Here is a 24,424-nt window from a genome sequence, read left to right as displayed (position 1 = left end):
AGGGGAGCTGGGAATGAGGTCAGCGGGTTGGATGGGCCAGGCTGTGGCTGTGAAGGCATCTGGGCTGCAGCAGTCTGGAAGGTAGGGGCCTCCGGGCCGGCCACTCCCAGCCCCAACCCGCCATCCACCCGCCCACCATGGCCTGTCTCCCGGCTCCTGCTCCTCCCCTCCCTGCAGCCCACACTCCAGCCAGGCCAGATGGTTCCCATCAAGCCTCTTCCATGTGGCAGTTCCACCCTGCCCACCGGGCTCCCTTCCCCCTCTGGCCACACGGCTCAGCTGAGAGTTGGGGAGCAGCTCTCTTGCCCTGTCCCCCCAGGCCTGGATGAGTATCCTGTGGGATCCTTGTGCCTCTTGACCGCCCTCCCCCCCATCCCCAGTTGCTTCCCTGGCCCCTCCAGCCCCCCAGCGGCCCTCACCACTCAGGATCTTGAGGTGGAGCAGGGATCTCACCCCTGACCCCTCAATCTCAGCCGTGTGACCTTAAGCAGGTCAGTTCCCTACTCTGAGCCTTAGTTTTCTCATCCGTGTAAGGAGGAGAGAGCAGGGCAGAAGGAGTTCAGAGGTGGAGTGAGTTCATTCCACCCGAACATCTGTTGTATCATATTCCCACTTTACAAGAACAGGAAGCTCTAGAGTCTAGTAGAAACCGACTTCAGAGGAGTCATCTGGTCTACCTCTTTGCGCTCTCCCAAGTGGCGTTTCCTTGATGGTCTGAGACCTGTAAGTCCCACCCACTTTCCTTGCATTTTCCCCCCTTCCCCAGGGGCTCCAGACTTCAAACTTGAATTCTGCAGCTACCAAGGGATAGGTTTTCTGGGCAAGCCCTTTGGCAAAAGGCTTACGACCAAACCCTACTCAAAAGCAGTCACTGGCTCTCTGGCCCCCAAATAGATTTGAAATTCTTGTGCTAGAACTCCAGGCCTCTAGAAGTTGGCCCCAGCCTAATTTTCCAGCTGTATATTCCGTGTTTCCTCTGCCCAAGGCCTTTTCCCCACCATCTCTCTCTCTCTCTCTCTCTCTCTCTCTCTCTCTCTCTCTGTTGGAGTCAGGGGAGGTTTCCCAGGTTGGTGACGCCCTCCCTCCCATTCCAGCCCTGCATTCAAACCCTGTCACCCACCTCCAAGGCTCGGCTCCAAAGCAACTCCTCTCTGAAACCTGCCTTATCTCCAGTTGGCGTTCTCGTCACCTTTGCATCTCTCTGGAGGCTTCCATTTACTGAGCGTGACATAGGGCCAGCGAGGTGGCCTCCCGCTGCACCGTTTCACACACTGGGGAAATGAGGATCGGAGAGATGGAGAACCTTACACAAAATCACACAGCCCGTGCTGCCCTGGGTGAGAGACATTTCCAGCTTTCTTTTATTCCCCAACCTGGCTCCCCATTCTCTAAGGACAGGAGCTGGCCCCAGGAGGTCCGCAGTAACCCTCCACTGAACAGAATTGACTGGAGTCTTTGCAGTGGGCACTGAACTCAGGATGTCCTTCCGTGCACGGGGCCCTCGCCCAATCTCCTCCTTTCCAGGGTATCACACCATCCAGTCCGTCAGTCAGAGGGGCAGGAGTCATAGGGATGACTGCTTCTCACCACCATGCTCCCACATCCACCTGTAAACCCTCCCTCTTGAAGCCATGCTTCTCTCTGGTTCCACGACTCCCTGGGATGCCTGCCACTCAGAGCTCTGTGCTCCTTTCCTTCAAGACCTTGATGGTTGCCATCACGTGTTTATTTATTTGTGTGATTTCATCCACGTCTGTCTCGACCAGATATAAGTTCCATGAGGGCGGGCACCGACGGGCCAGACCCCAGTGCAAAGTGCCTGACATGTAAATGTTGTTGAACGAATAATCCTGGATCCTTTCTGTGCCCAAGCCACGCTCTGTCCAAAGGGGTGCCTTGCCCAGGGCTGGAACAAGTGAAAAAACTGGGATCCCCACGCGCCCCCCCCCCACTCAACCCCCACCCCAGAAACTCCAGAATCCCAGGTTTGCCAGGAGGAACCAGTGGCTGAAGGGGAATACACCAGACACCTGTGGCCAAGGCTTCCTTGTGGGGGTGGGCATGGGGTGAAAGAAGTAAATGATGGGCTCTGGACAGGTGTCTCCATCTCACAGAGGCTCCCCACCCCCCTGCTCTTTTTTTTTTTTTTTCTTCAAATCTAAGCCTCCAAAGAGCCTTTGCACCCACCTCCTAGGCACTTGGATCAGACATCTGGTTGTGATGAGAGCCTTGCCCCCCTCTGCCCCACCACCCCCCCCAGGCTGGCAGCTTTCCTGGGGTGGAGGCCTGCACACAGCATCAGGAGACAGCCCCACCATGGGATCGAGGTGCCAGAGATACCGGAAGAGAATGGGAGAGAAAGAGCAGGGAGGGAGGAAGAGAGCGTGGGTGGAGGGGCGGGACAACGGGGCGGCCAGACGCAGAGGAGAGAAAGAGCACGGGAAGGAAAAGATCTAAGGAAAGGAAGGAAAATCTGTGACCAGGAGAAATGGGGGGGTGGGGGTGGGGGGGATAAAAGAAAGAATCAGGAAGGAAGTGGGGAAAGAGAATGGGGCTAACACCAGTACAGAAAGGAACCAGGCCAGAAAGGAGTAAAAAGTCATTCAGTTCCTTGGCTCACCCAACCTCTGACAAGAACCTTCTCTGCCCCCAGACCAGGTGAGGGCGAGAGATGGGGCGGAGCCCCTGCCAGGTCCCTTTCCGGGGAGCTCACGCTCCAGCAAAAAAGATGGGCATTGACTCCTCACTTGAGTTCCCCACGGAGCGAGGCGAGAGCCCATTCAGCACACTATGCTCATCTGGGACCTGGCGGAGACCTGGTAGGGGTGGCTGGAGTGGGCCTCGGGAGTCCTGATGTCACTGGTGGCTCACGCTCCAGCCCCTTCCCTGGCTCCCCTGCCCCTCCCTTTTCCCCCCTCCTGGACTGGGCCCCTCACCCCAAGAATAGTTGCCAGGGCTAGAAATCAAAGCGTTCTCTTCAAGAGCCCGGACTGAGGGCACATTCTAGAAGAGAATGGGGTGCCGGCTGGGCCTGGATGTGGGTATCCGAGGGGAGAGAGGGCCAAAAGCAAGGGCGATCCAGAAAAAGAGCTCAGGAGAGGGAAGGGTGGGGAAAGAAACACAGTTTCCTGGAAGAAAAAGAGGAGGGAGGCAGAAGACAGACAGACAGACAGGAGTGGGGGTGGCTCCGAGCAGGCAAAGAAAGAAGGACAGGAGGGAGGATGGGGCATCTACTCACTCTCCTCCCCTCTCGGCTAAGCTCCTCCTCCAAGCCGGGAGCTCTCCGACCCCATTTCCTGGCCTCCCACTTGCTCCCCAGCTCCTTCCAGTGTGGCTTCGCCACCCCCCGAAACTTAGGGCGCTAATCAATCACCGCCATGTTGCCAAACCCAGGGAGCATTCCACCCCTTGTACTAAATTCTCTCTGCAGCATCTAATTCTCCCTCCTTCTAGAACAATCTTCCCTTGCACCCACCAACCCTGTCCTCCGCGCCTTCCTACTCCCACTCTTGTCCTGTCTCCCGTGCAGGGCTCCTGCACCCCTTCCCACCCCTTCAACCATGAGGGTCCTTATCGCTTCTCGGCCTTTTGGCTAAGATCAAGCGCAGCCATGAGGGTCCTCAGGCTCATCCCAGCCCTTCACCGCTCCTGCCTCCATGATGACTCCCTCCACACCACCATCCTGGGGTCCCACATAGGGCTTTCCTCTGAGCTCCAGACCCAGCCACCCACGGGTTTCCCACACCTTGCTGACTGGACATCTCGCGGCACCTAACACTCCACGTGGACAGGCTTCCTTCCCCACCTTCCCCCTGAGCCTGGAAAGGATGGAGGAGACGGAGGGACATCTCGGAAGGCTGAGGGACTTGGATGGAGGCTGAGGCTGAGAGAGAGAACAGAGCCCGGCCTGGAAGCCAAAGAACTTCGCTGAGGCCCCAAGGGCCCGGGTGGTGTGAAGCTGAGGAAAGGGAGGAAGAGAGGATCCCACACACTTGGGGTCTGCCCCAGACTCTGTCCCCAGGGACCCTCGACGGGACCCGAGCAGAGCTCTGTGATGGGGACCCGTGGAGACCAAGCTCTCCACTGCAGTCACACTCTCAGAACCCCTCCCCTTCTCTCTCTTCAACCCTCTCCTAGGGTCCCTCCATCACCAGCTGCGGCCAGGGTGGGGTAGAGGGGCATTCTGGAGGGTCAGACTGGGGAAGGAGAGTCAAAGCAACTGGAAAAGGCTGATCCCCACTCCCCACTGCCCCCAGGTGCACCACTGCGTCCTTGCCCCACAAGGACTTGCCCCACAGAGTCCAGACTGGGGACCTGGGTGGGGGGGGGGGGTCCTGAGGGAGGGGGGGGAGCTGGGGCACCCAGGCCTGCCCTCTCTCTCATGGAGGGAGGGCACTTGGGGAAATTTGGAGAAGGAGAGAACTCAGAGCTCAGCATTTTCCTCTTTCTGTTTTTCTTCTTGAGGAATTTTTTTCCCTAAGTGCTGATGACTTTACCATTGCTTGGGGTGTGTGTGCGGGGCGGGGGGGGGGAGATTTTTGGCTTTTGCTCCCCCCCAACTCCAAATGCCGGACAAAGCCTAACATTCCACAAGAAGCCAGAGCTTCAGAGTTTCCTAAAGATGAGGTGGCGTCTCCTCCCCTCTCCCAACTCCCTCCCTCGTCCCTCCGCCCCCCCACCCCCCTCCAAGTCTCAAGCCCAAGGAGGCCCAGCCAGGCTGGGAGGAGACCCCAAGCACATTCTTCCTCTCGCTGTCATGCTGTAGAAATTAAAGACACATCTTCGGGCTGGGTGCCCGCCAAGCGTTTCAAGTCGAAAGTGGCAGAGGAGGCCCTGGGCCTCCGCTCTGTGCCACGTGTAAAAGAGTGTAAAGGATGCTTGGAAAGCCTCTCCCCGCAGCTCCGGGGACAGAAGTCTGAAACTGGATGTTGGGGCAGTGATCACACACACACACACACACACACACACACACACCACCCGCCAACCTCAGGGGTCCCTGAACATCCTTCAGAACCCCAGGCCCAAGAACCCCAAGCTCCTACTTCTCATCCGAGGCTTAATCTCTTCTTTAAAACAGGCGTGGGACAGCCTGGACCAGGGGACTGCAGGCTGGAGTCAGTCAGGGAGGTCGGCATGAGGCACCAACCCTCACCCCAAGCCTGTGACGCCCTGCCCCAGGCGATCACTGCCAAGCGACAGGACCCTTGTCCTCTGTTGGGGAGGGGCGCCCCTTGACCCTGACCCACACTGGGGGGGGGGGGGGTGCAGAAACTGCCATCTCAGCACCTCAGCCCCTGTCCTGCCCTGTAGTCGCTGGCACTAGGCGGGGGCAGATCCTGGGCCACAAGCTGTTGCCACATGGTGAGGATAATTGATGAAGGCCCGTCCCTCCATTGCTGTCTGCAGCCCTGCCTCTCTGGAAACTCTATATTTTCCCTTTAATTATAGCCCCTGCACTCTCCCTCTGCCGCCCCACCCGCACCGCTCATCCTGGCTGCCCACGGCCCACGCCGACGTGGCTCCCTCCCCTTCTGTTCCCTTGGTCTTTTTTTTTTTTTTTCCTTTGCCTTCGTTGCACAAAACCAGCTGGGGGAGGGCGTGGAGAGGGGCGGGGTGGGGGGGAGGCAATGGAATCTTGGATGGTTTGGGGGAGGCGGGGACTCCCCGCTTCCACGTTAGCAGCTCTGCAGCGGTGGGGGTGGGGGCCCCAAGGCAGGAGGGCCTGGAGTTGACGGGCATTGCAAGGGACCCCAAGTGGCTTCTCTTGGGCCCACAAATTGTGGTAGAGCCAAGGGTAGGGTGCCATTGGGAGGTTGGGACACGGGCAGGGGAGGACACTAGCTTTGGGGGCATCTCCCCCCAATAGAGCCTGTTGTTCTTGGGATCCTCACCTCCATGCAGGGTACAGAAGAACCTCTCCTGGTGCCAGGGGCAGAGAGCAATGCCCCGGGTTTTCAGGCAAGAGGGACAGCAGTGGGAAACATCCTCTAAAATAAAGCCATCAACCTCCCCTTCAATTCCATCCCGAGCCCCCAAAGCCTAGTCCCCCCCAGACACCCAAATTCTCCCTCTGTCCCCAACCTCAAGTCCAGGTACAAGCAGTGAGCGGCTTTCCGCAGCTCCCGAAGGAGCACCCTCTCTCTGACCCAGTGCCTTCCACCCAAGTCTTCCTCTATGCTGTGTACGGGGGTCTCTAACCAGGCCCTGGTTGCAGCCTGGGCCAACCCCCCAGAGGACCCTTTTCTAGGTCACTAGTGATCTTGGCGCTCCCGTGCAAACCCACTCGCCTGGGGGTAAAAGAGTCCCAGTAACTTCCCACGACCACTCGGCTGCCCGGCCACTTAACCACCAAGCCTCCTTCTGGAGAGACCACGCAGTCAAATTTCTCATCCAGTGCCTCATCCTCCCCACCCCATCCTCTCCCAGTCACGCCTCGGGTTTGGGGGAGAGCGTTCCAGGCTTCCATCCTGAAGCCTCAAGCATGGCAGAATTGACATCCTCAAGATAAACCCCCTCTGGCCAACAACCCCCCCCCCCAAGTATCTGATTCTTAATGTCTGCAAAGGAATCTCTAACGTGTTCCCCAAATATGCCTAAGCTTCATATCCCAGCCACACCAGAAGACACCCCTAAACGGGCACATCTTTTAGAGGGAGAACCTGGTCTCTTCCTACCCATCCTTTAGCTGTTGCGGGACAGGTCAGGAAGGCCCTCTCCCAATCACCCCCAGTCCTTCCACCTCGGGAAGTCTCCCCTGCCAGCCCCTCAGTTCCAGATCCCCCAGACGGAGGGATCCCAGGAAGAAAGCCCAAGGGGGCTCCACGACCCAGTCTTAGCCCGCACTATACTGAGGACCTAGCCGTCCCTCCGCAGCAGCACCTCTGGCCCAGCCTGGGCTGGGGGGCTGGGGAGGCAGCACTTCGAAGGGGGAAATGCGTGGTGGACTCCCTTCCCCGTCCTCCCCTCCCCCTCTCCCTTCCAACTCCCAAATTGGGGGCCGGGCCAGGCAGCTCTGATTGGCTGGGGGGCGGGCGGCCGGCTCCCCCTCTCCCAGGGACCGAGTTCCTCCCCGCACTCCGTCAGGATGGTATAAAAAGGGCCCGGGCCAGTCGTCGGAGCAGACGGGAGTTTCTCCTCGGGGTCGGAGCAGGAGGCACGCGGAGTGTGAGGCCACGCATGAGCGGACGCTAACCCCCACCCCAGCCGCAAAGAGTCTACATGTCTAGGGTCTAGACATGTTCAGCTTTGTGGACCTCCGGCTCCTGCTCCTCTTAGCGGCCACCGCCCTCCTGACGCACGGCCAAGAGGAGGGCCAAGAAGAAGAAGACAGTAAGTCGCAAACTTTTGGGGAGTCCAAGGCTACTTGGTACCTCGCCCTGCGCTCTGTCCCGGGGGTCCGCGACTTAAACTAAGACTCGGGATGCTCCGGAGACTCAGGGACGGAAGGGAGATGGCGAGGGCTCTTCCTGGGCGCCCCGGGAGAGAAGGCAGTGTACCCTGGGTGGGGGGTGTAGAGGAACGCGCCCCCCCCCCCCCCGCCCCGCCGGTAGTGAGAGGGGAGAATGGAGCGCCGCCCGAGTTGGCACAGGAGGGAGTCCCGGGCTCGCTCTGTGGAGCACCACGGGGGAAATGGGGGTCTGCGCGCCGGGTGAGGGGAAAGTACGTCGGAGATGGGATGGGGGGCGCCGTGCTGGGAATTTGGAGCCCGAGATGTAAAAGGGATCAGGAAGGCTTGGGATGATTCATAAGGAAAGATTGTTTGCCCTCTCTGCAGGCTAGACAGTGTTCCTGGGGCTGCGGGGGTGCTGGGCTGAGGGGGGAGGGGGCGCGGAGAGTGGGCGGGTTGGAGGACGAGAAACTTTGGCGCGGAGTTGACAGGGCGGGGTCCTTGCGCCCTCTGCTGATCCGCACGGAGCCCCGCGCCTCCCCGTCCAGCGCTTCCCCGCGCAGGGGCTGCGTGGAGTGGACGGGCGCTATTGCCGGTTGTGGACCCCACCTCTAAACCTGGAAAATAAAACTGGGGACCCGGTAGCCTCAGTCTCTGAAAGAAGTGGCCGAGGCCGAGGAAATTGCTTAGTGTTGCGCGCCACCTAGTGGCTGTCTGGGTAGACGCTCGCGCGGTGGGCGTGGTTAGCTAACTTCGTTACTATTTGCGGACTTTTTGGTTCTTTGGCCAAGGAGTGACCCAGAGGTCCTGGCTAGGTTTAGGAAACGGGGGTTGTCCCGAGAGAGGGCTTTTGAGATGTCTGGGGGCTGGAGGGTGGGGTGTATCCTACTTTGGAGGTATAATTCAAGTCTCTGGGCGGGACCTCAGGCCAATAGGCCCCGCCCCATCCTCCTGGCACCGCCCACGCCATCCCACCTGCCCCGGGATGGGCGGGATGGGGGCTGGACCTCCCTTCTCTCCTCCTACCCGTCCCCGCCCCCGTCTCCACCCAAACCACTCCCCAGGAGCCTGCCCTCTGGTTGGGGCCCCTCTTGTTCTCCTCCCCAGTCCCCCAACTCCCCTCCCCCACCCAATGGCTTTTTATTTCACTTGGCTTCAGCGCCGATGGGCTGGGGTTGGAGTTGGAAGCAACTCCGGCCTAAAGCTTTGTTTAAATTCCTGAGAACTGGAAAGAGTTATAGCCGCCCTGGCCGGGCGCCTCGGCGCTGTCACCGGCCCTGATGAGGAGCAGATGAGCTTTTAAGGATTTGGGGAAAGGGTTGGGAGGCGGGGCGGTGGTGAAGGAGGCGGCGGGAAATGGAAAATCTAAATGTGTCTCTAAGACAAACGGGAAAGGAGGGTAGGGTTGGGGGTTCCTGGAGCCCCGAGGTGGGGGGGGGGGGGCTCGAGCGCCGCTGACAGCCCCTCCTTTCCCCTCTTGCCCCAGTCCCACCAGTCACCTGCGTACAGAACGGCCTCAGGTACTATGACCGAGATGTTTGGAAACCCGAGGCCTGCCGGATCTGTGTCTGCGACAACGGCAACGTGTTGTGCGATGACGTGATCTGCGACGAAACCAAGAACTGCCCCGGCGCTCATGTCCCCCCGGGCGAGTGCTGCCCCGTCTGCCCCGACGGCGAGGGTACGGCGAGGGGCCTGGGGCTGGGGGAGGGCGGGGCCGCCGGGAGCACCCGGTGCAACCCCGCCTCTCACCCGCGTGTCTTCTCCCCTAGCGTCACCTACCGGCCAAGAAACCACAGGAGTCGAGGTAATCCTCTGCCCTCGACTTTTGCCACCCCCCCCGCCCCCCCCCAAGAGTCTTCAAGCGCCTCCCTTCTCTAACTCGACTTCTTTTGCTTCTTCTCCCCCTTACCCCATAGGGACCCAAAGGAGACACTGGCCCCCGAGGCCCAAGGGTAAGCGTTGCGCTCTCTGCTGTCGGGGCTGGAGGTGGGCGTGGCTCCAGGCCTGCGCTCACCGCCGCCCGCCCTCTCCCGCTGCAGGGACCTGCCGGCCCCCCTGGCCGCGACGGCATCCCTGGACAGCCTGGACTTCCTGGACCCCCCGGCCCTCCCGGACCCCCCGGACCCCCTGGCCTCGGAGGAGTAAGTGAAGATTCAACACACTCCTGGCAGGCCGGCCCTGAGTGCTCCCCTCACCTCCTGTTCTTTGGTTTTTTGTGTGTTTTTTGGCAGATGGCATACTTTGTATTTTGAAATGGTTCCAAACTAACAGAAAAGCTTCAAGAATAGTGCCAAGAACTCTCACATACCCTTCGCAGTTTGTCACATTTGCTTTGTCAGTCTCTATGTATACATATAATCGTTATTTTTCTTTCTGAACCATTTGTTCCAGAGTCAGTTGTTGATGTTGTGTCCTTTTGCTCCAAACTACTTTAGTTTTGGTTGTATTTCCCGAGAACAAGAACTTTCTCTTACGTGACCGTTGTAGAGTGATTACATTTCAGAACGTTAACACTGATACATAACTATGATCTGAATATACAGTCCCTATCCAAATTTCACCAATATCCCAATAATGCCCTCTGTGGCATCTTTTTTCTGGATCCAGGATTATAAATTGCATTTAATTGTCATAGCTCTTCGGTTTCCTTTACTCTGGAACATGCCTCAGACTTCCTTTGCCTTTCATGACCCTGGAGTTTTTTGAAGAAGCCAGTTGCTTCGGAAAGGCCAATTATTTCAGTGGCCCTCAGCTCAGGTTGGCGGGATGTGTCCCCATAATTGGAGTTGGGCCGTGCCTTCTGGGCAGGAATATCTCACAAGTGATGTTGTTGACTTTCTTCGTGCATCAAGCCAGGAGGCATATGTCAATATCCCATTGTCAGTGATGTTTTTGCCTCTCAACCCACTGATTTCTCATGCCCTCTCCTCTCTCTTGTTTCTTCTAGAACTTTGCTCCCCAAATGTCTTACGGCTACGATGAGAAGTCAGCTGGAGGAATCTCTGTGCCTGGCCCCATGGTGAGCCACTGGGGTACAGAGATGACAGAAGAGGAGCCCGTGGGAATCTAGACAGGATGGGCCAGTGGTGGTTTATGGGGGAATTTCAGAGGTGGTTTCAGAGGTGGTTTATGGTGGAAATTCAGAGAGGATGCCAGACGAGTGGGAACACTCCAACAGGAACCACTGGAAGACAGCAAGATCACATCCATGTTGCACCTTCCTACAGAGGTATCAACACGGCCGCTCTTTTTTTTTCCCCCTTCTGTAGGGTCCTTCTGGTCCTCGTGGTCTCCCTGGTCCCCCTGGCGCACCTGTAAGTATCCAGGATATCATTACATACCACCCTGGGCTTTGGTCTTTTGAAGGGAGGATGGGGATGAGGGCAGGTCAGGTGCTCTGAGAGATCTCTTGGTGAGATGGGGAAAGACCGACAGGGACCTGTCCTAACTGAATCCCTCTTTCCTTGTCCTCCAGGGTCCCCAAGGTTTCCAAGGCCCCCCTGGTGAGCCCGGCGAGCCTGGAGCTTCAGTAAGTGCCACCCCCCCACACACAAGTTGTACTCTATCCAAATACATACTCCCTCTACAAATATGTGGATTGTCCTATTGAAGGACTCCTCCACCCCTGCCATCTGAAGTCTTCCTTGACTCCTCCTTCCAATCCCAGCCTCCCCCTTCTTTTTTTCCCCTTATCCTGGTCATTCTAATCTCCTTTCTTCCTGCTTCCTCTAGGGTCCCATGGGTCCCCGTGGTCCCCCTGGTCCCCCTGGCAAGAACGGAGATGACGTAAGTAACCCAGGCAAGATGATCCCATCTAGCCCCCAATGCCTCCATGGGCTAGGTTCCTGTAATCTCCACTCCAGTGCCCCACCACCTTTGAAGGTGATACCCAGAGAAAGGAGGCCAAATTCTCCCTGATGCATGGGACTGCCCTTGAACAATGATCTTCACCCTTTATGGGATGTTCCCCCTTTCCCCAGTGGAGGTGACTGACCCTCCCCTCACCCCAGCCACTTCAAAGCAATCCCCAACACTGTCCCTCGGGATGAATGACTTCCTTAGGCTTGACTGCCCTGGGCACCTCAGATTTGCTCTCCCTATACAGAAATAAACAGAAATTCCCTCGGAGGGACTCAAAATTCACCAAGCAAGGATTTCACTGTAGATTTACGCTGCGCTCTAAATCCAAAGACAAGATTCTGGGCTCCTAAACCTGACCTTCAGCAATGCCAAGAAAATTCAGACCTTCCACACGTTTCCAAGGCATGGGCATCATGGCCTTTTCTCTCCCTCTCAGGGTGAAGCTGGAAAGCCTGGTCGTCCTGGTGAGCGTGGGCCTCCTGGACCTCAGGTGAGCAGGAATGCGTGGCCGGCCCTGGACGTTGCCACAGGGGGGCTCCACTTGGGCACTGGGTCCACAGTGGCGTCTCCTAATGGCCCTGCCTTTCTCCTCCTTTTCTTTTCTCTCCAGGGCGCCCGGGGATTGCCTGGAACTGCTGGCCTTCCTGGAATGAAGGGACACAGAGTAAGTCCCCTTTGTAGCACCCCACCATCCTACCCCTTCCCCCAAAGGATCCTCCTGCGGGTGTCGAGGTGGGGTGGCAGCTACAGAAGTCCCAAGGGATAGAGAGTAGACATCCAAAAGAACTTCCCTCCATTGGGAAGGAAATCTCCGTAGGATTGGGTGAGATCTTGGGCCAGTTGGGGTCTTAGTCTAGTGCAGAGACAGGGGGGATGGCTGTGGTGACCCCCTGAGGCACCTTGCCAGGTCAACATGAGGGCCAAGGTGGTCCACCCCTCCCAACGGCACTCACCTTGGCCCTTCTTCCCTATCTTAGGGTTTCAGTGGTTTGGATGGTGCCAAGGGAGACGCTGGTCCTGCTGGTCCCAAGGTAAGAGGATGCCTGAGTATCTGGGGCCCCCACCACCCAGTCCCAACAGGAACAAATTCCTAACTTCATTCTCTGTTCTCTAGGGTGAGCCTGGTAGCCCTGGTGAAAATGGAGCTCCTGGCCAGATGGTGAGTGTGTCCAGTTCTAGAAGGAAGAGATGGAACAGGGTAGAGGGGCGAGATGGGATTTGGGGGGAAGAGTGTGTCTCTGATCTCACTCGGCTTTCCTGGCTTTTGTCGTCAGGGTCCCCGTGGTCTGCCTGGTGAGAGAGGACGCCCCGGAGCCCCTGGCCCTGCTGTAAGTCCTCTTGGCCCCTTGGGGGGATCCCGGGGCACTGGAAGGGGCTCCTGAGGGGTTGCGGGGACCCGCCAGCACTCGGTGCACGTGACTGGGGCCACCCCTCTCTCTCCCGCAGGGTGCTCGTGGAAATGACGGTGCTACCGGTGCCGCCGGCCCCCCTGTGAGTACAGCCCCCGGGTTTCTGTGCCTGGGAGCCCCGAGGGCTCCTGGGGCTCCCACCGGGGGCGGGCCCCGTGGCCACGAATCCCAGGACCTCTTCTGCCGCCGGGTGTGACTCACAGTGGCCATTTTCCTTCTCACTAACAGCTCCATTTCATTCACAGGGTCCCACTGGCCCCGCTGGTCCTCCCGGCTTCCCTGGTGCTGTTGGTGCTAAGGTGAGATCCCTGCCCCAGCTCTGAGCCCAGCACCCACAGGCTAAGGGATGGGCGCCTCCCTGCTCTCCAAACCCGGAGAAGCCCATGCCCCGGCACCTTTGTCCTCAGGTCCTCTTCTGTGATCTTGGAGTCCTAATTCCTGCTCTCCTGTCCCTGCCCTCCACCCTCACCTCCCGGCGTCCAAAGACGCGCTTGGGCTCCTGACCTGTCCTTGTCTCCTACCCAGGGTGAAGCCGGTCCCCAAGGAGCCCGTGGCTCTGAAGGTCCCCAGGGTGTGCGTGGCGAGCCCGGCCCCCCCGGCCCTGCTGGTGCTGCTGGCCCTGCTGTAAGTGCTCCTCAGTGCCCCCGTGCCACCCCCCAATTCAGAGTCCTCTCCTGTCACTCACCCTCCTCTCTCCGGGCCACAGGGAAACCCCGGTGCTGATGGACAGCCTGGTGCCAAAGGTGCCAACGTGAGTATCCTGCAGCTTTCAGAGCCGCCCCCGGCGCCCCCCTCCCCCCTGCCCCACGCCCTCCGCTCCGGGGCTCAACCTGTTCTGCCTCCCACAGGGCGCTCCTGGGATTGCTGGCGCTCCTGGCTTCCCTGGTGCCCGAGGCCCCTCTGGACCCCAGGGCCCCAGCGGCCCTCCCGGTCCCAAGGGTAACAGTGTAAGTATCACTCTCTCACTTGTGCCCACCCGCGCGCCGGCTCCATCCGGCGTGGCCCCGCCTGAGAAGCGTGAGGATGCGAACCAGCACCCACCCCCCCCACCTCTCTGCTCACCGTTTTTTCCCTCCCGCAGGGCGAACCTGGTGCCCCCGGCAACAAAGGAGACACTGGCGCCAAGGGAGAGCCTGTAAGTCCCCCCGCCCGCCCCCCACAGCTCAGCCCATCTGCCCCCGGGGAACCCCGGGAGGACGGGAGGGGGCCCCCGGTCAGCCCCTCACTGCGGGCCCTCTTCTCGTCTCTGCCCCTCTCCAGGGCCCCACTGGTATCCAAGGCCCCCCTGGCCCCGCTGGGGAAGAAGGAAAGCGAGGAGCCCGAGGCGAACCCGGCCCCACTGGCCTGCCCGGACCCCCTGGCGAGCGCGTAAGTGTCCCCTTCTTCGCCCCCAAGGCCAGCCCGGTGCCCCCCGTGTCGGAGCTCACTGGCCTCTTCTCCTCCTGCAGGGCGGACCCGGTAGCCGTGGCTTCCCTGGCGCAGATGGTGTGGCTGGTCCCAAGGTAACTTCTCTTCATGGCTGGGGTGCTGGCCCTGCTCCATGGACATCACCTGCCCCTCCCCATGTAGTCACCCCACCCCCCTCCCGCCCCCATCAGTGCTCCGCTCCGTGGCCGCGCACTCTCTCTTCACACTCGGCTTCGCCTTGACCTTCCCCCTGCCACCGTCTGAGCCACCTGACCCTGCCCCACTGGAGGAATAAGAGGCCGGCCCGTGGTAAAAAAGAAGCCCAGACTCGAGCCCCTAATTGTCCCTGTGACTCCCCCCGACCAGGGTCCCGCTGGTGAACGTGGTTCTCCTGGCCCTGCTGGCCCCAAAGGTTCTCCTGGTGAAGCTGGTCGCCCCGGTGAAGCTGGTCTGCCTGGTGCCAAGGTGAACCCCCCGCCCCTCTGCCCCGCTTGCCCCGAGACCCTTGCCCTGTGTGGGGGCTGGAATGAGGCACCCGGAGCGGGACCGCGCATCTGCCCTCTGAAGGGCCCTCTTGCCTCTTCTGTCACCCTCACTCACATGTCTCTGTCCCCTCTCCACTAGGGTCTGACCGGAAGCCCCGGCAGCCCCGGTCCGGATGGCAAAACTGGTCCCCCTGTAAGTACCACTCCCCCGGGGCCCCTCCCCCGCTCCCGACCGCCCACCTTCTGTCCTCGCCTCCCATCTGTGCCTTCCGTCCGTAGGGTCCCGCTGGTCAAGATGGTCGCCCCGGACCCCCAGGCCCCCCCGGTGCCCGTGGTCAGGCTGGTGTGATGGGATTCCCTGGGCCTAAAGGTGCTGCTGTGAGTATTCCTCAAGGGACGTAGCAGAGCCAGGGACAGGCATCTGCCGGGAGATGAAAGGCCTGGGCGCCAGTCCCAGCTTTGCCGCTGGCTTGCTGTGTGGCCTCAGGCCGCTCACTGCCCCTCTCTGGGCCTCAGTCTCCTTATCCATAAAAATGAGAGACTGATCCTGGCTCCACTACCATTGCTCTATCCTTGGAAACAAGCATTGTTGGAGCCCCCCCTGCGCCCCCCCACGGGGTAGAATGGGCCTTTTATAAGATAGGCACCCCCAAATCTTGGTGGGTTCTTTGAAAAATAGGTCCCAGAGGAGGTGAAAGCCCTTTGCAAGCAGGTCACCGTAGGCATATGGTGGCGAGAAGGAAAGGGGGGGCGGGGGGACAGCAGCCTGAAGGGGCATGTGGTCTCAGGGGGAAGAGGCCTCGGGGAGACACCAAGGGACCAGCAGAAAAAGCCAGCAAAGCATTTCCCCAGGCCCAGAACTAGGCGAGAAGAAAACCCCTAAAAGAACCACTCAGGGTAAACAGGAAGGACCCAGGGGACCCGTGTTCCCACTTAAGCCCCCTTAACTCCCTGACTGTCTTTGCCCGTAGGGAGAGCCTGGCAAAGCAGGAGAACGAGGTGTCCCTGGGCCCCCTGGTGCTGTTGTAAGTATCGCCCTATCGTCCCCTGTCCCCTTCCTGCTCCTGCTCGTGACACGTCCCCTCCCCTGCAGGAGGGGTGCAGAAGGCCACAGCCATCACCAGGGCATCAGAGGCCCCCCAGCGGGGTCCGCCCTGTCCCCCCACCCCCTCCCCGGCACCCCACCTGCCCTGCTCCCTCTGTCGGCTGCCCTCCTCACCTCCCTGATCCTTTGCTCTCTTCCCACAGGGTCCTGCTGGAAAAGATGGAGAAGCTGGAGCTCAGGGACCCCCCGGCCCTGCCGTAAGTGTCCCTAAGAGACAGCCTGGGGAGGCCGCACTGTGGAGATACCCCCCCCCCACCCCTTTTCTCCTGTGTCTTCTGGTGACCGCAGCGTTCTCTCTGTGACAGGGCCCCGCTGGTGAGAGAGGCGAACAGGGTCCTGCTGGCTCTCCCGGATTCCAGGTGAGGCCTCAAGGCTGGCCGGAGGGGTTAAGGTATGGGCTCCCCTTTGTCCTTTTTCAGATTCTAATCCCACCCCCTCCCCTCCCCATTTCCCACCTCCAGGGTCTTCCTGGCCCCGCTGGTCCTCCCGGTGAAGCAGGCAAACCTGGCGAACAGGTAAGAGGCAGCAGGTGGGGAATTCGGGGCATTTCCAGGGAGAGGTCAGTCCTCCCGGCTGATCAGATAACCCTCGGCTAGGATCAAGGTTAGACCCCCTCCCCAGAGGACTTCCTTCATGAAGGGAGCCACACAGAGGGAAGCTGGGCGCTGCACAGCAGCATGATATGATCTAGAAGTTTACGCATGGCAGCCAGTCTGGATGACTTTTTTTTAGAGCTGCAGGGATACCTCTGACTCTCCCTCAGCCCAGAGTGTGAAGAGAGGGCCGTCTTTGACACATCCCCGGGAGAAGTAGAGAAGTAGCATCCCAGTTCAGGTCCTGAGAAGGGGCTGGTCTCTAATGACAGACCCCAAGGGCCAGCCCCCAGGAGGAGAACAGGAATGCTTTCTAGTGGGGAGGGCAGGGGGGTTGTTGCTCACTGTCTGTCCCTCCCTCCCCCTCAGGGTGTTCCTGGAGATCTTGGTGCCCCCGGCCCCTCTGGAGCCAGAGTAAGTAGCACTGTTCCCGCCAAGATGCCCTACGCCTGGCCCTGTCTCTCGAGCAGCCATCACGTGCCCTGTCCTTCTTTTCCAGGGCGAGAGAGGTTTCCCTGGTGAACGCGGTGTGCAAGGTCCCCCCGGTCCAGCCGGTCCACGGGGAGCCAATGGTGCCCCTGGCAATGATGGTGCTAAGGTGAGGCCAGCACGGGGACCGGGTCTAGGCCCTCTCGAGGCAGGGGCGCCTGGCCATGGCCAAAGCCACCTAGATGTGGGGGAGGGCTGGGAGGGGGACAAAACTGGGTGGGGTCCCCCAGCAGCCTGACGTTCCAGGCTGGGAGCCTTTCCTCTTCTTAGCCGGCTCATCTTTATCCTCGCAAGCAAGCCTGGGAGATCTCACGAGGGCGCTCGGGGCTGTGACCCACTCCTGGGACCCCAAAGCTCATGGCCGTCCTCTCGGTTGTCACCTAGGGTGATGCTGGTGCCCCCGGAGCCCCCGGTAGCCAGGGCGCTCCTGGCCTTCAGGGAATGCCTGGTGAACGAGGTGCAGCTGGCCTTCCTGGCCCTAAGGGTGACAGAGTAAGTCCCACAGTCCCACACCTCCTCCCCTGATCCATGTAGGGTTCCCATCTCTGTCTCCCTCTACTTTGGATGCTTCAGCCTCCCTCTTTACCCTCCCTGGGGTCTTTCCCTCTTCTCCTTAATCCTCCCTTCTTCCCTTCTGGCCTCTTCACTGATAAATCCTCCACCAGCCTATGCAGGCTCTTCCCTCCCCCTGAATTACCATGGTAACGGGAAGCAGGGTGGCCTCCTGGATGGGGGAATCCCTCATTCATCCCTCCACACAAGGCATGGGCCTCTTAACCTAGGTTCCACCAGGCTCCCCTGAAAGATCTAGAGTCCTGAGCGCAGGTCGGGGCAGGGCAGAGCTGGGGAGGAGTGGAAGCTGGTAGCAGGATGCTATGGGTCACCTCCCTGCCCCCGCCGGAAGTCTCAGGCCTTCCCTGTGTCTTTAGGGCGATGCCGGTCCCAAAGGTGCTGATGGTTCTCCTGGCAAAGATGGCGTCCGTGGCCTGACTGCCCCATTGGTCCTCCTGGCCCCGCTGGTGCCCCCGGTGACAAGGTGAGGTGGCCCCACCATCTTCCCTAACACACAGCTTCTCCGGCAAACCGGGGCGTGATTCCGGCCTGGGGGAGGGAGGTCCTGCCATTCTGAGCTGGTGACCTGAAGGTGGGAGGTTCCAGAAAGGAGGGGAGACCCTCCCGGGGTCATCTGCTGGGGGCGCTTAGAGCGCGCAGCTGACCTGCGCCTCTTGTCCCTCCCTCTCAGGGTGAAGCTGGTCCCAGCGGCCCCGCTGGTCCCACTGGAGCTCGTGGCGCCCCCGTAAGTACCGAAGACCCACACGCTGCCCGCCCGTCTGCTTCACCCCTTCCCGGCCCTCTTTCTGTGCCTCGTCCGCCTTCACTCTCACCTGCTCTGGGCCTGGGGCATGCTCCTCAGGGCCCCGCTTCCCCTCCTGCCTGCGCGTCCACCTCGCCTCCCCCAGGTCAGAGCACCTCTCAGTCCGCCTCCTTTTCTCCTAGGGAGACCGTGGTGAGCCTGGTCCCCCCGGCCCTGCTGGCTTCGCTGGCCCCCCTGTGAGTACCAAGACCCCCATCGTTTTCTATCACTGCCTGGGACCCGGGACCTCGGGCGACCGCATAAGGACAGAGGCGTGGAGAGGGGACGGTGTCCCGTTCAAGCATCTTTGTGCCTGGACTTACCGCCCTTCCCCAGCCCCGCGGAACCGCCCAGTTCCCCACGCTGCCCCATCCCCCTCCTCCGCTCACCACACCCCTTCCTCCCCCAGGGTGCTGATGGCCAACCTGGTGCTAAAGGCGAGCCCGGAGATGCTGGTGCTAAAAGGCGATGCTGGTCCCCCTGGTCCCGCTGGCCCCACTGGACCCCCCGGCCCCATCGTGAGTGTCCCACCCTCTGAGCCCCGAGCTGCAGGCGGGCCTGGGCCTGGGTCTGGGCCTGGCCCAGTCTTCATGGCTCTGTGCTCTCCTACAGGGCAACGTTGGTGCTCCTGGACCCCAAAGGTGCTCGAGGCAGTGCCGGGTCCCCCTGTGAGTATCGCCCTCGGTGCCTCCGTTGGGGCTGTCACTCCAACCTGGGTTCAGAGATGGGGGCGCTGCGCCAGGTGAGGGGGCTGCTGTCCTCCTGACTCCTTTGTCCTCTCCCGCCAGGGTGCTACTGGTTTCCCTGGTGCTGCTGGCCGAGTCGGTCCTCCCGGCCCCTCTGTAAGTATCTGTGGAGGTGACTCCATTGCTCGGGGAGCGAGGGACAGGCTTGTCGGGAGGGTGGCGGGCCCGTCTGAGGCCTCAGCGGCGCTCCGGAATCCACCGGAACCTGACGGCCCCTCTTCTCCCCGTCCAGGGAAACGCTGGACCCCCTGGTCCTCCCGGCCCTGTCGGCAAAGAAGGCGGCAAAGGCCCCCGCGGTGAGACTGGCCCCGCTGGGCGTCCGGGGAAGTCGGTCCCCCTGGTCCCCCCGGCCCTGCCGGTGAGAAAGGATCTCCTGGTGCTGACGGACCTGCTGTAAGTGCTCCGGAGGGGCCCCGGGGCAGGGGCGTGCTCCCGGGGCCCTGCAAGGCGCCTCACCTTCATCGCCCTCCCACAGGGTGCTCCCGGCACTCCCGGACCTCAAGGCATTGCTGGACAGCGTGGCGTGGTTGGCCTCGCCCGGTCAGCGAGGAGAAAGAGGCTTCCCTGGTCTTCCCGGCCCCTCTGTGAGTGCCCCCCCTCGCCTTGGGGGACCCCAAGAAGAACCATCACGGGGCTTGGAGGCTGCAGGGGGCGGGGGGGGGGGTGTGTGCTGGGCCAGACAGGACAGGTGTGGTAGACGAGCTTGGGGGCCCTCGGGCCTCCCCCCCAGCCCATCTCTGGCCTGACTCCTTCTTCTCCTTCAGGGTGAACCTGGAAAACAAGGTCCTTCTGGACCAAGTGGTGAACGTGGCCCCCCTGGTCCCATGGGCCCCCCTGGATTGGCTGGACCCCCTGGCGAGTCTGGACGTGAGGTGAGCGGTCGCCAGCCCCACACCCGCGCCCTCAGCATGGCCATTTTGGCCTCTGCCTGAGCCTGACTTCCTCTGGCTGACACTCACCTGGCGCTCTCTCTCCGCAGGGATCTCCTGGTGCTGAAGGCTCCCCTGGACGAGATGGTTCTCCCGGCCCCAAGGTAAGGTGGCTGCATCCCAGGGCCCCAGCCCCACCTGCCACTCCCCTGCCCCAGCCTAGCCCCTTGAGCTGGGACTGATTCATAGCCCCCTCCCCTCCCCTTCCCAGGGTGACCGTGGTGAGACTGGCCCTGCTGGCCCCCCTGGTGCTCCTGGCGCTCCTGGTGCCCCTGGTCCCGTCGGCCCCGCTGGCAAGAATGGCGACCGTGGTGAGACTGTAAGTAGCCAGGCCCCGGGGACTCTCCGGGCCTGCCTACGGGCCCGCAGATGGACATCTGGCTTCACCTAGGCTGGGGGAGGAGAGGAGGTCTTACACGACATCGGGGCCTCTGGGCCTTCCTGAGAAAACTGAGCCACAGCTCAGTCCCGAGGCCCCTCCCCCAGGCAGTACTACCCTTATTCCCCCGGGGAATGGGGTTCGTCCCCAGGTGCCTGCCCCAGCTCACGTGAAGCCTGAATTCACATGAAGGTTCACGTGGGGCTCAGGAGGGATGGGCACGGCGGGGAAGGGTGTGAGGAAGGGTGGATGTGGCCGCGGGGTGGTTTCGTCCCGCATCTCAGGCTGTAGCAGGATCTAACACACTCTTCACTCTCCCCAGGGTCCCGCTGGTCCCGCCGGTCCCATCGGCCCCGTCGGTGCTCGTGGTCCCGCTGTAAGTGCCCTGCTCTGGCCCTCGTGTCCTCAGAACCCGGCCCAGAGGTGGGCTATGCCCGACTCGGTGCTGACGGATCTTCCGCCTGACAGCCTGTCCTCTCCTCTCTCCTAGGGACCCCAAGGCCCCCGTGGTGACAAGGGTGAGACAGGCGAACAGGGTGACAGAGGCATAAAGGGTCACCGTGGCTTCTCCGGTCTCCAGGGTCCCCCTGGCCCTCCCGTGAGTATGCTCGGCACCCCTCCAGCCCCCAGCTGCCATTGAGCCCTGCCACACAATGAGGGGCGATTTTGCCTCAGTTTCCCCTCTTGATAGTCATTTTCACTCCTCCCTAGCGGGGACCGGGGTCTGAAGAGTTATGGGCATTTCCAAGGGGCTTCTGAGACGGCGAGGCTCACAAAGAGGGGTTGTGGGAGGCGTCTTAGCCTGTGGACACCTTGGGACTAGACGTCCGGAATAACGAGGCGGGGGACAGGTTGCTGGCCGCGTGTGACCCCCACTGAGCCTGCGTCGCCTTTGCATCTGTCCTTCAGGGCTCTCCTGGTGAACAAGGTCCTTCCGGAGCTTCTGGTCCTGCTGGTCCCCGAGTAAGTCACGCCTCTGTCTATCTTCTCCTGCTGGGACCCAAGCCCAGGCTCCCTTCAGGGCCCTCTGCCTGGTATACAGGTGTCTCCGCCTCTCTGCAGAAGGGTCTGGGGGCAGGGGTCGGAAGAAGAAGGGTCCTGGACAGTCTTGCCCGACTGTGGGAATGGCCGATGATGAGGTCGTGGAACCAGAGGCAGGCAGGGAGGGTGGTGGGTTTCTCTGAAGAGTTGGGCTGGTGGTCCTGTGCTTTCTGGCAGGCTTTCTCCAACCACCTTCCCCTTTGCAGGGTCCCCCCGGCGCTGCTGGCTCTCCTGGCAAAGACGGACTCAACGGTCTCCCAGGCCCCATTGGCCCCCCTGGTCCTCGTGGTCGCACTGGTGATGCTGGCCCTGTTGTACGTAGCCCCTCAGCCCGTCTGCCCGTGGCCCTCCAGCCCCATGGGCGCTTGGACCCTGGTAATCCCGACTCCTCTCCCTTTCTGTGCAGGGTCCCCCCGGCCCTCCTGGACCCCCCGGTCCTCCCGGTCCTCCCAGCGGTGGTTTCGACTTCAGCTTCCTGCCCCAGCCACCTCAAGAGAAGGCTCACGATGGCGGCCGCTACTACCGGGCCGATGATGCCAACGTGGTCCGTGACCGTGACCTCGAGGTGGACACCACCCTCAAGAGCCTGAGCCAGCAGATCGAGAACATCCGGAGCCCCGAAGGCAGCCGCAAGAACCCTGCCCGCACCTGCCGTGACCTCAAGATGTGCCACTCCGACTGGAAGAGCGGTGAGGGCTTGCCCCAGCTGTGCCCTTCCTCCTCCTCCTCCTTCCCCCGTCCTCCTCCTCCTGCCAGCACGGGCCTGAGCCCTGAGGGGCCCAGGGGCCCATGTGTGTCCCCGCTGCCATACCTCCCCTGACTCCATCCTGCTCGGTTCCACTGCAGGAGAATACTGGATCGATCCCAACCAAGGTTGCAACCTGGATGCCATCAAGGTCTTCTGCAACATGGAGACAGGTGAGACCTGCGTGTACCCCACTCAGCCCCACGTGGCCCAGAAGAACTGGTACATCAGCAAGAACCCCAAGGACAAGAGGCACGTCTGGTATGGCGAGAGCATGACCGACGGATTCCAGGTGCGGAAGTTGGCCCTGGAGCCACTCTCACAAGATGGGGCGGGAGGCGAGGTCCGCGCCGGGCTAGGGGCAGACGGAGCTGGGGGGCGGAGGCTGGAGTCCTGGGTCCCCGATGCTGGCTCAGACATCCGATGCCCATGCATGATGCCACTTCTGGATGGGGGAGGGGTCCGCTGGGATGTCGTCGGAGGACTCCAGGGAGGGAGGCCAGGACTAGAGGCTCCATCGTGGTCACTCACCGGCTTCTCCTCCTCCCCCCGCAGTTCGAGTATGGTGGCCAGGGCTCCGATCCCGCCGATGTGGCCATCCAGCTGACTTTCCTGCGCCTGATGTCCACCGAGGCGTCCCAGAACATCACCTACCACTGCAAGAACAGCGTGGCCTACATGGACCAGCAGACTGGCAACCTCAAGAAGGCCCTGCTCCTCCAGGGCTCCAACGAGATCGAGATCCGGGCCGAGGGCAACAGCCGCTTCACCTACAGCGTCACCTACGACGGCTGCACGGTAAGTCCCTGGCCGGGCCCCTCTCCGGGCTCTGGCTTTCCTGGCAGGCCACACTTCCGTCACCCCCTCACTCCCACCTGGTGACACCCCTCTCCCGTTGTCTCCCCTTCACCCCAGAGTCACACCGGAAACTGGGGCAAGACAGTGATCGAATACAAAACCACCAAGACCTCCCGCTTGCCCATCATCGATGTGGCCCCATTGGACGTTGGCGCCCCAGACCAAGAATTCGGCATCGACATTGGCCCTGCCTGCTTCCTGTAAACTCCCTCCCACCCAACCTGGCTCCCTCCCACCCAACCCACTCGCCCCTGACCCTGGAAACAGACAAACAACCCAAACTGAACCCCCCAAAAAGCCAAAAAATGGGAGACAATTTCACATGGACTTTGGAAAATATTTTTTTCCTTTGCATTCATCTCTCCAACTTAGTTTTTATCTTTGACCAACCGAACATGACCAAAAACCAAAAAGCACATTCAACCTTACCAAAAAAAAAAAAAAAAAAAAAGAATAAATAAATAACTTTTTAAAAAAGGAAGCTTGGTCCACTTGCTTGAAGACCCATATGGGGGTAAGTCCTTTTCTGCCCGTTGGGCTTATGATACCCCAACACTGCCCTTTCTGCTCCTTTCTCCATCCCTCCTTGGGGCCTCCCCTCCACCGCTCCCCAAATCTAAGTCTCCCCCCAAAAGACACAGGAAACAATGCATTGTCTGCCCAGCAACCAAAGGCAATGCTAAAACACCCAAGTGACCCCCGCCCCACACTCCCAGCCCACTCCCCTCACCCAGCAACCCCCAAACCCTGGGGGGACCTGAGGTTCGCAGACTACCAAAGAAGCCTCACCATCTGGCGTCCCCGTGGCTCCAGCAACATACCCCCTTCGTTTTTGAGGGGGCATGCGGGGGGACCACTGGCCCCTCGCTGCCTGCCTGCCGGGTCTGGAAGAAAGTCAGGAGGGGCCACGACAGAGCGGAAGGAAACATCGGATTCATTCGGGGACACGTGTCAATCCCCCGTGCGACAGGGCTGGGCGGGAGAGACTGCTCTGTTCCGTGTGTAATTGTGTTGCTGAAGGACTACCTCTTCTTGCCTTTCTGTGTCACCGGGGCAACCGCGTGGGGGCGGGGATGGGGGCAGGGTGGGAGGGGGCTCCCCATTTTATATCAAAGGTGCTACATCTCTGTGATGGGGTGGGGTGGGGAAGGAATCACTGGTGCTAAAGAAGTCGAGACGCCCCACCCCCCAGGCCAGCAAATGTTCCTTTTTGTTCAAAGTCTTTTTTTATTCTTTGGTTTTTTTTTTTTTTTTTTTTTCCTTGCGGATGGGGACTCGTGAATTTTCTAAAGGTGCTATTTAACTTGGGGGGGAGAGAGCGTCGCAGCTCTGCGCGCTCCTTTCCACCCCCTCTCCACCCCGCTGGCCGCCTCTCTCTCTCCACCTCTCTCTCTCTCTCTCTCTCTCTCTCTCTGGAAGCCCTCCTCCTCAGCTGCACCCCATCCTCACAGCCTCTCTGTCCTGTGTCCTCTCTCTGGGTTCCAGAGCACAACTTCCCAAAGCACAAAGCAGTTTTTTTCCCCCTAGGGGTGGGAGGAAGCAAGATTCTGTACCTATTTTGTATGTGTATAATAATTTGAGATGTTTTTAATTATTTTGATTGCTGGAATAAAGCATGTGGAAATGACCCAAA

General features: G+C 60.5%; 1 protein-coding gene across 1 annotated transcript; it reads left to right on the top strand.

Annotated features, from left to right (window-relative positions):
• Positions 1 to 7,232: 7,232 nt before the first annotated feature.
• COL1A1 (collagen type I alpha 1 chain) lies at positions 7,233 to 24,424 on the top strand. The gene is given in 56 exon segments (XM_053893000.1): positions 7,233 to 7,329; positions 8,874 to 9,068; positions 9,160 to 9,194; positions 9,307 to 9,342; positions 9,430 to 9,531; positions 10,338 to 10,409; positions 10,660 to 10,704; positions 10,866 to 10,919; positions 11,123 to 11,176; positions 11,688 to 11,741; positions 11,862 to 11,915; positions 12,229 to 12,282; positions 12,366 to 12,410; positions 12,526 to 12,579; positions 12,698 to 12,742; positions 12,906 to 12,959; positions 13,186 to 13,284; positions 13,367 to 13,411; positions 13,509 to 13,607; positions 13,742 to 13,795; positions 13,921 to 14,028; positions 14,109 to 14,162; positions 14,434 to 14,532; positions 14,692 to 14,745; positions 14,832 to 14,930; positions 15,524 to 15,577; positions 15,801 to 15,854; positions 15,963 to 16,016; positions 16,119 to 16,172; positions 16,620 to 16,664; positions 16,750 to 16,848; positions 17,124 to 17,231; positions 17,669 to 17,729; positions 17,732 to 17,775; positions 17,983 to 18,036; positions 18,237 to 18,290; positions 18,503 to 18,553; positions 18,555 to 18,611; positions 18,706 to 18,726; positions 18,728 to 18,759; positions 18,881 to 18,935; positions 19,072 to 19,162; positions 19,165 to 19,232; positions 19,315 to 19,374; positions 19,376 to 19,423; positions 19,604 to 19,711; positions 19,819 to 19,872; positions 19,980 to 20,087; positions 20,470 to 20,523; positions 20,638 to 20,745; positions 21,057 to 21,110; positions 21,395 to 21,502; positions 21,595 to 21,877; positions 22,035 to 22,225; positions 22,489 to 22,731; positions 22,849 to 24,424. Coding segments are annotated over 56 exon segments (4,380 nt in total). The 5' UTR covers positions 7,233 to 7,235; the 3' UTR covers positions 22,996 to 24,424.

Source organism: Panthera pardus, unplaced genomic scaffold, assembly GCF_024362965.1.
Source record: "Panthera pardus isolate Hobbes unplaced genomic scaffold, ASM2436296v1 HiC_scaffold_3, whole genome shotgun sequence".
Lineage (NCBI taxonomy): Eukaryota > Metazoa > Chordata > Mammalia > Carnivora > Felidae > Panthera > Panthera pardus.
This window is presented reverse-complemented; position numbering and strand designations above follow the sequence as displayed.